The sequence below is a fragment of the Lathyrus oleraceus genome, chromosome 5, assembly GCF_024323335.1.
Source record: "Lathyrus oleraceus cultivar Zhongwan6 chromosome 5, CAAS_Psat_ZW6_1.0, whole genome shotgun sequence".
NCBI lineage: Eukaryota > Viridiplantae > Streptophyta > Magnoliopsida > Fabales > Fabaceae > Lathyrus > Lathyrus oleraceus.
This window is the reverse complement of record NC_066583.1, coordinates 111,060,874-111,070,965: the sequence shown is the minus strand read 5'-3', so window position 1 is coordinate 111,070,965 and position 10,092 is coordinate 111,060,874. Positions and strand designations below refer to the sequence as shown.

General features: G+C 38.2%; 2 protein-coding genes across 2 annotated transcripts; both read left to right on the top strand.

Annotated features, from left to right (window-relative positions):
* The first annotated feature begins 3,659 nt into the window (after nt 1-3,659).
* Nucleotides 3,660-4,532, top strand: LOC127079064 (uncharacterized). Its single transcript, XM_051019473.1, has one exon. It carries the CDS (start codon nt 3,660-3,662, stop codon nt 4,530-4,532), a length of 873 nt encoding a protein of 290 aa, XP_050875430.1.
* A 4,426-nt stretch (nt 4,533-8,958) lies between these two features.
* LOC127079063 (uncharacterized) lies at nt 8,959-9,831 on the top strand. Its single transcript, XM_051019472.1, has one exon. The coding sequence runs from the start codon at nt 8,959-8,961 to the stop codon at nt 9,829-9,831; it is 873 nt and encodes a 290-aa protein (XP_050875429.1).
* Nucleotides 9,832-10,092: the final 261 nt, after the last annotated feature.

The following is a 10,092-nucleotide window of genomic DNA, read 5'->3' as shown; positions in this document are numbered from 1 at the left end:
TCTGATGACATCATCAGATTTATTTCTTCTTTCTTTAGAACCCTGCACACTTAGAAACTTTTCGTTAGGGTGCCATTTTTGGTTTCATCCTTTGTTATCATCAAAATCATGGAGTCTGTTGTAGAACACTTTTTGTTCTTACAACAAAATGGCATGGCAGAAAGAAAGAATCGAACATATCAAGAGATGATGAATGCCATGTTGATGCATTCTAAATTACCCCTTAACTTGTGGGGTGAGGCATTATTGTCCGCCTGTCATATAATCAATAGAATTCCGTTAAAGAAAACTGGTATATCTCCATATGAGTCATGGAAAGGCAGAGCGCCAAATATCGGTTACTTTAAAGTGTGGGGGTGTGTGGCATACTACAAAAACATGGACCCTGAAAGAACCAAGTTGGGTCCTCGAGGAATAAGATGTGCTTTTGTAGGATATGCACAACACAGTAAAGCATATAGACTCTTAAATCTAGAATCTAATGTAATTGTTGAATCCCGGGATGTAGAATTCTTTGAAAACCTTATCACAAAGGATAAAGGATCGGAGTCGGCCACTAATAAAGAATCTCACGAAGATAACTCTTCTCGGATTGTAGAAATACAAACTGAAGGCACTCCTATAATCATTGAACCACAACCCGAGTCTAGGATAAGCAAGAGAATTCGGAAAACAAAGAATCTAGGACCAGATGAGATTGATTCTCAATCTATTTCCTTTTATCTTGTTGAGGGAAATTGTAAGAACTTTGTTCAACGCATTCCGATTATTCTTCAAGTGGAAGATGATCCAAAAACTTATAAGGAAGCAATAACTTCAAGGGACTCCACTTTTTGGAAAGATGCTATCCAAGATGAAATGGATTCAATTGTATCAAACCACACTTGGGAACTTGTTGACTTACCTAAGGGATCAAGGCCCATTGGATGCAAGTGGGTGTTTAAGAAGAAATACCATAGCGATGGTACTCTAAACACTTATAAAGCCAGATTAGTGGCAAAAGGATTTAGACAGAAAGAAGGCATAGATTACTTCGACACATACGCACCAGTAGCAAGAACAACTACTATTAGATTGTTGTTTGCCTTAGCATCTTTGAATGATCTTATAATCCATCAGATGGATGTTAAAACAGCGTTCCTAAGTGGAGATCTCGATGAGGAAATCTACATGGAACAACCGGAAGGCTACCTGCTTCCTGGAAATGAACTAAAGGTGTGTAAACTTGTCAAATCCTTATACGGACTAAAACAAGCACCAAAACAGTGGCATCAAAATTTGACTCTGTAATACTCTCAAATGGATTTATCCCTAATTCTTGTGACAAGTGTTTATACACAAAGACGTGCAAAACCACTGTAATATTCCTTTGTCTCTATGTCGACGATATGTTGATCATTAGTAATGATTTAAAAGGAATCTTAGAAACAAAGAAGTTTCTAACATCCACTTTCAAGATGAAAGATCTTGGACTTGTTGACACAATTTTAGGGATCAAGGTTAAGCGAAATAGTGGGGGTTATGAACTTAGTCAAACCCACTATATTGAGAAAATGCTTGATAAGTTTAAACATCTAAACTTTAAGGAAGTAACCACTCCATTTGATCATGCCAACAAACTTCAAAAGAATAATGGAAGATCAGTGGCTCAATTGGATTATGCAAGCGCAATAGGGTGTCTAATGTACCTAATGCAATGTACCAGACCCGACATATCATTTGCTGTCAGTAAAATGAGTCGATTTACTAGTAATCCGAGTAATGAACATTGGAAGGCAATTACAAGGATCTTTGGCTATCTACTGAAAACCAAGGACCTTGGTCTTCACTATGGAAGGTTCCCTGCCATATTAGAAGGATACACTGATGCGAGTTGGATATCTAATATTGGAGACCATAAATCTACAACTGGATGGATATTTACACTTGCTGGTGGAGCAATTTCTTGGAAGAGCAAGAAACAAACATGCATTACACTTTCGACCATGGAATCAGAGTTCGTGGCTCTCGCTTCCGCCGGTCAAGAAGCGGAATGGTTGAGGGATCTTCTGTTGGAAGTTCCATTGGCTAAAGACAATGTCTCAAAAGTAATGATACATTACGATAGCCAAGCCACATTAGCAAGAGCATTCAGCGAAGTGTATAATGGAAAGTCTAGACATATAGGACTTAGACATTCGTTCGTAAGAAAATTGATTAAGGATGGAATCATTTCACTCACCTACATACGAACATGCTATAACTTAGCAAATCCGTTTACTAAGCCACTGGCCAGAGACTTAGTACGAACAACCTCGAGAGGAATGGGGTTGAAACTCCTTAAATAAAAGTTCCGACAGCGGCAGCAACCCAATCTTATGTTAACAAAACATTAACTTCAAGATTCAATGGGTAACAACAAGTCGTTGAATTAGATGTAAGTCAAGAATTTGGGAAATAAGGTTGACTGTGTTGAATTGAGGGTTGAGGTTTCCAAAACCTCTTAATGAAGTTCATTAACGAAGAAGAGTATCTATTGGAAAGGATGCTATATGAACCTCACCTATGTGAATTTTGAGATGGTGCCGTCTCAAAGTGAGAGTTGGAGTTTCTCTCATGAAAAATTCATGAAAAGGATAGCATATGGCCATAAATAAGTGCTAAGCGAGATATGTAAAGGAAGAACCTTTAAAGAGTGTGTGTAAGGTAACGCCGGTCTGATCCCATGGATTAATGGTTTAAAAGCTTTGCTACCAAACATTCCGATTAAACTTTGCGTTATCCTCACTAAGGTTAAGTTTAAAATCGAAAGATACCTAACTGTATTAACACTTTTTATATTTCACTATCTGGAATGATTTTTGTCATTATTAGAACTAGTGGGGGATTGTTGGAAATTGTTTTGCAATATTAGTTCCAAAATGACAAAAGAGTTAAATAGCATTTAATGCTTTGCTTTAAGTCCCACATAGAAAGTGGAGACATCCTTTAAAGCATTTATAAATGCTTTGGAACTTTAACTCACCAAAGGAACAAAGAGAATAAGGTGCCACATGGACATGTGGTGGTCCCAAGCATTATGCCACTTGACACAACCAATGGACCCTCGCCGGTGTTGCCATCGGCGACACCGGCTCCGGCTCCGGGACCGGGACCGGGGGCGTGGGCGTAGAGGCGCTAGTGGCGGCTTGTAGGCGGCACTTGAGCACTTAGGCACGTCGGCATGCTGCGTTTTTATTAGTGCTCAGAATTTTAGTTATTGTTTTGTTTGAATTTTGAATTCAATTTTCATATCTTTTCATGAAATGGTGTCATATATGAAACATTGTGTTTTATGGTGAAATGGTGTTGTTTCATCAAAGGTTGCAAACTTTTGAAACAACATCCATATCTCCTATAAATATATGATTCTATTCAGAAAAATAACACAAGAACAAAAACGTATTTCTCTTCCAAATTCCAGAAAAACCTTCCTTGCATTTCGGGTTCTTCACTTGTCTTGTGCAGACTCGAAATTAAGGCTGATATTATCCTGAGTGTTCTTGCATTTTCCAACTCTAAGACATAATAAAAGAGTGCTTGAAATACTTTTAAGGAAAGTGATTCTCAATCACGATTCAGTCCTGGATCCATTTAATTTTACCGAATTTTCTAACAATCTTAAAAGTATTTATAACATAATGGCTTCAGACGCTGCTGTTTCAAGCATCAAAGTGATGAACCAGGATCTTGTCAAGTTAGATCGATTTGATGGAACAAATTACACAAGATGGCAAGACAAGATGACATTCCTATTGACTGCCCTGAAGGTTCACTATGTTCTTGATCCCGACCTACAACCAATACCTGAACCAACAGAAAATGATTCGGAAGAACTCAAGAAGGAGCGCAAGAAACGCAAGGAGGACGAACTGCTTTGCCGTGGACACATTCTGAATACTTTATCTGATCGTCTCTACGACCTCTACACAGACAATCCATCGGCAACAGAAATATGGAAGGCACTAGAATTCAAGTTCAAGGCTGAAGAGGAAGGTACGAAGAAGTTCTTAATATCTAAATATTTCGATTTTAAATTCTTAGATTCTAAGCCCATTCTTCCCCAAGTGCATGAATTGCAAGTTCTGGTCAATAAAATAAAGGCAGTAAAAATAGACATCCCTGAGACCTTCCAAGTCGGTGCAATTATTGCAAAATTACCACCTTCATGGAAAGGCTACCGAAAGAAATTGTTGCACAGTTCCGAGGACTTCTCCTTGGAGAAAATTCAGAAACATCTTCGAATCGAGGAGGAATCGAAGGAGAGGGAGAAATCAGAACCCCCTACTCATTTCAAAACAAACGCTGTGACCAACAAGGGAAAGAAGAGACATGATGGCATGAAGAGTCATCTTGGACCAAAGAAAGAACATAACAAGTTCAAGAACTCTGGCGGTCATAAAGGTCCAAAGAACGGATGTTTGTATGCGGTAAACCTGGACACTATGCTCGAGATTGCAGACAAAATAAAGCAAAAAATGAGATCAATGCAATTCGATCAGATGATGACATAATTGCTACAGTGAGCGAAATTATGGCAATCAAAGGAAAAGTTCAAGGTTGGTGGTATGACACTTGTGCTACGGTGCATGTTACTTATGACAAGGCTGCATTCAAAACCTATTCTGAAGCAATTGATGGACAAGAGGTACAAATGGGAAATGAAGTCCGCTCTAAAGTTGTTGGAACCGGTTCGGTCGAACTTAACTTCACTTCTGGAAAGAAAGTTACACTTGTAAATGTGCTTCATGTTCCAGACATGAATAGGAATCTTGTTAGTGGGGATTTATTGGGAAAACCGGGTATTAAATCTGTATATGAATCGGGCAAACTTATTTTGACCCGTAATGGTGTATTCATTGGAAAAGGATATTCCGTAGAGGGAATGATCAAACTATGTACTAATGATAATATTATTAATGAAATTTCTAATTCCGCTTACATGCTTGATTCCGTTTCTTTATGGCATAATAGATTAGCACATTGTGGTATTAGTTCTATGAAGAGACTAATTAAATCTGGACTAATTTCATGTAATATAAAGGATTTCAAAAAATGTGAATTATGTGTTGAATCAAAAATGATTAAGAAGCCTTTCAAAAGTGTTGAAAGGAAAACGAAATTACTTGATCTTGTGCACTCAGATTTGTGCGAATTTAATGGCATGTTGACACGTGGAGGGAATAGATACTTTATTACATTCATAGACGATTCCTCTAGATACACTCATGTATATCTCTTAAAGCATAAAGATGATGCATTTAATGCCTTTAAGACTTATAAAGCAGAAGTCGAAAATCAATTAAATAAAAGTATAAAGGTCCTTAGAAGTGATAGGGGCGGCGAATACTTTTCAATTGAATTTGATGCATACTGAGAAGAGCACTGTATAATACATGAATGTTCGGCACCACGAACACCGCAACAAAATGGCATGGCAGAAAGAAAGAATCGAACATATCAAGAGATGATGAATGCCATGTTGATGCATTCTAAATTACCCCTTAACTTGTGGGGTGAGGCATTATTGTCCGCCTGTCATATAATCAATAGAATTCCGTTAAAGAAAACTGGTATATCTCCATATGAGTCATGGAAAGGCAGAGCGCCAAATATCGGTTACTTTAAAGTGTGGGGGTGTGTGGCATACTACAAAAACATGGACCCTGAAAGAACCAAGTTGGGTCCTCGAGGAATAAGATGTGCTTTTGTAGGATATGCACAACACAGTAAAGCATATAGACTCTTAAATCTAGAATCTAATGTAATTGTTGAATCCCGGGATGTAGAATTCTTTGAAAACCTTATCACAAAGGATAAAGGATCGGAGTCGGCCACTAATAAAGAATCTCATGAAGATAACTCTTCTCGGATTGTAGAAATACAAACTGAAGGCACTCCTATAATCATTGAACCACAACCCGAGCCTAGGATAAGCAAGAGAATTCGGAAAACAAAGAATCTAGGACCAGATGAGATTGATTCTCAATCTATTTCCTTTTATCTTATTGAGGGAAATTGTAAGAACTTTGTTCAACGCATTCCGATTATTCTTCAAGTGGAAGATGATCCAAAAACTTATAAGGAAGCAATAACTTCAAGGGACTCCACTTTTTGGAAAGATGCTATCCAAGATGAAATGGATTCAATTGTATCAAACCACACTTGGGAACTTGTTGACTTACCTAAGGGATCAAGGCCCATTGGATGCAAGTGGGTGTTTAAGAAGAAATACCATAGGGATGGTACTCTAAACACTTATAAAGCCAGATTAGTGGCAAAAGGATTTAGACAGAAAGAAGCCATAGATTACTTCGACACATACGCACCAGTAGCAAGAACAACTACTATTAGATTGTTGTTTGCCTTAGCATCTTTGAATGATCTTATAATCCATCAGATGGATGTTAAAACAGCGTTCCTAAGTGGAGATCTCGATGAGGAAATCTACATGGAACAACCGGAAGGCTACCTGCTTCCTGGAAATGAACAAAAGGTGTGTAAACTTGTCAAATCCTTATACGGACTAAAACAAGCACCAAAACAGTGGCATCAAAATTTGACTCTGTAATACTCTCAAATGGATTTATCCCTAATTCTTGTGACAAGTGTTTATACACAAAGACGTGCAAAACCACTGTAATATTCCTTTGTCTCTATGTCGACGATATGTTGATCATTAGTAATGATTTAAAAGGAATCTTAGAAATAAAGAAGTTTCTAACATCCACTTTCAAGATGAAAGATCTTGGACTTGTTGACACAATTTTAGGGATCAAGGTTAAGCGAAATAGTGGGGGTTATGAACTTAGTCAAACCCACTATATTGAGAAAATGCTTGATAAGTTTAAACATCTAAACTTTAAGGAAGTAACCACTCCATTTGATCATGCCAACAAACTTCAAAAGAATAATGGAAGATCAGTGGCTCAATTGGATTATGCAAGCGCAATAGGGTGTCTAATGTACCTAATGCAATGTACCAGACCCGACATATCATTTGCTGTCAGTAAAATGAGTCGATTTACTAGTAATCCGAGTAATGAACATTGGAAGGCAATTACAAGGATCTTTGGCTATCTACTGAAAACCAAGGACCTTGGTCTTCACTATGGAAGGTTCCCTGCCATATTAGAAGGATACACTGATGCGAGTTGGATATCTAATATTGGAGACCATAAATCTACAACTGGATGGATATTTACACTTGCTGGTGGAGCAATTTCTTGGAAGAGCAAGAAACAAACATGCATTACACTTTCGACCATGGAATCAGAGTTCGTGGCTCTCGCTTCCGCCGGTCAAGAAGCGGAATGGTTGAGGGATCTTCTGTTGGAAGTTCCATTGGCTAAAGACAATGTCTCAAAAGTAATGATACATTGCGATAGCCAAGCCACATTAGCAAGAGCATTCAGCGAAGTGTATAATGGAAAGTCTAGACATATAGGACTTAGACATTCGTTCGTAAGAAAATTGATTAAGGATGGAATCATTTCACTCACCTACATACGAACATGCTATAACTTAGCAAATCCGTTTACTAAGCCACTGGCCAGAGACTTAGTACGAACAACCTCGAGAGGAATGGGGTTGAAACTCCTTAAATAAAAGTTCCGACAGCGGCAGCAACCCAATCTTATGTTAACAAAACATTAACTTCAAGATTCAATGGGTAACAACAAGTCGTTGAATTAGATGTAAGTCAAGAATTTGGGAAATAAGGTTGACTGTGTTGAATTGAGGGTTGAGGTTTCCAAAACCTCTTAATGAAGTTCATTAACGAAGAAGAGTATCTATTGGAAAGGATGCTATATGAACCTCACCTATGTGAATTTTGAGATGGTGCCGTCTCAAAGTGAGAGTTGGAGTTTCTCTCATGAAAAATTCATGAAAAGGATAGCATATGGCCATAAATAAGTGCTAAGCGAGATATGTAAAGGAAGAACCTTTAAAGAGTGTGTGTAAGGTAACGCCGGTCTGATCTCATGGATTAATGGTTTAAAAGCTTTGCTACCAAACATTCCGATTAAACTTTGCGTTATCCTCACTAAGGTTAAGTTTAAAATCGAAAGATACCTAACTGTATTAACACTTTTTATATTTCACTATCTGGAATGATTTTTGTCATTATTAGAACTAGTGGGGGATTGTTGGAAATTGTTTTGCAATATTAGTTCCAAAATGACAAAAGAGTTAAATAGCATTTAATGCTTTGCTTTAAGTCCCACATAGAAAGTGGAGACATCCTTTAAAGCATTTATAAATGCTTTGGAACTTTAACTCACCAAAGGAACAAAGAGAATAAGGTGCCACATGGACATGTGGTGGTCCCAAGCATTATGCCACTTGACACAACCAATGGACCCTCGCCGGTGTTGCCATCGGCGACACCGGCTCCGGCTCCGGGACCGGGACCGGGGGCGTGGGCGTAGAGGCGCTAGTGGCGGCTTGTAGGCGGCACTTGAGCACTTAGGCACGTCGGCATGCTGCGTTTTTATTAGTGCTCAGAATTTTAGTTATTGTTTTGTTTGAATTTTGAATTCAATTTTCATATCTTTTCATGAAATGGTGTCATATATGAAACATTGTGTTTTATGGTGAAATGGTGTTGTTTCATCAAAGGTTGCAAACTTTTGAAACAACATCCATATCTCCTATAAATATATGATTCTATTCAGAAAAATAACACAAGAACAAAAACGTATTTCTCTTCCAAATTCCAGAAAAACCTTCCTTGCATTTCGGGTTCTTCACTTGTCTTGTGCAGACTCGAAATTAAGGCTGATATTATCCTGAGTGTTCTTGCATTTTCCAACTCTAAGACATAATAAAAGAGTGCTTGAAATACTTTTAAGGAAAGTGATTCTCAATCACGATTCAGTCCTGGATCCATTTAATTTTACCGAATTTTCTAACAATCTTAAAAGTATTTATAACATAATGGCTTCAGACGCTGCTGTTTCAAGCATCAAAGTGATGAACCAGGATCTTGTCAAGTTAGATCGATTTGATGGAACAAATTACACAAGATGGCAAGACAAGATGACATTCCTATTGACTGTCCTGAAGGTTCACTATGTTCTTGATCCCGACCTACAACCAATACCTGAACCAACAGAAAATGATTCGGAAGAACTCAAGAAGGAGCGCAAGAAACGCAAGGAGGACGAACTGCTTTGCCGTGGACACATTCTGAATACTTTATCTGATCGTCTCTACGACCTCTACACAGACAATCCATCGGCAACAGAAATATGGAAGGCACTAGAATTCAAGTTCAAGGCTGAAGAGGAAGGTACGAAGAAGTTCTTAATATCTAAATATTTCGATTTTAAATTCTTAGATTCTAAGCCCATTCTTCCCCAAGTGCATGAATTGCAAGTTCTGGTCAATAAAATAAAGGCAGTAAAAATAGACATCCCTGAGACCTTCCAAGTCGGTGCAATTATTGCAAAATTACCACCTTCATGGAAAGGCTACCGAAAGAAATTGTTGCACAGTTCCGAGGACTTCTCCTTGGAGAAAATTCAGAAACATCTTCGAATCGAGGAGGAATCGAAGGAGAGGAAGAAATCAGAACCCCCTACTCATTTCAAAACAAACGCTGTGACCAACAAGGGAAAGAAGAGACATGATGGCATGAAGAGTCATCTTGGACCAAAGAAAGAACATAACAAGTTCAAGAACTCTGGCGGTCATAAAGGTCCAAAGAACGGATGTTTGTATGCGGTAAACCTGGACACTATGCTCGAGATTGCAGACAAAATAAAGCAAAAAATGAGATCAATGCAATTCGATCAGATGATGACATAATTGCTACAGTGAGCGAAATTATGGCAATCAAAGGAAAAGTTCAAGGTTGGTGGTATGACACTTGTGCTACGGTGCATGTTACTTATGACAAGGCTGCATTCAAAACCTATTCTGAAGCAATTGATGGACAAGAGGTACAAATGGGAAATGAAGTCCGCTCTAAAGTTGTTGGAACCGGTTCGGTCGAACTTAACTTCACTTCTGGAAAGAAAGTTACACTTGTAAATGTGCTTCATGTTCCAGACATGAATAGGAATCTTG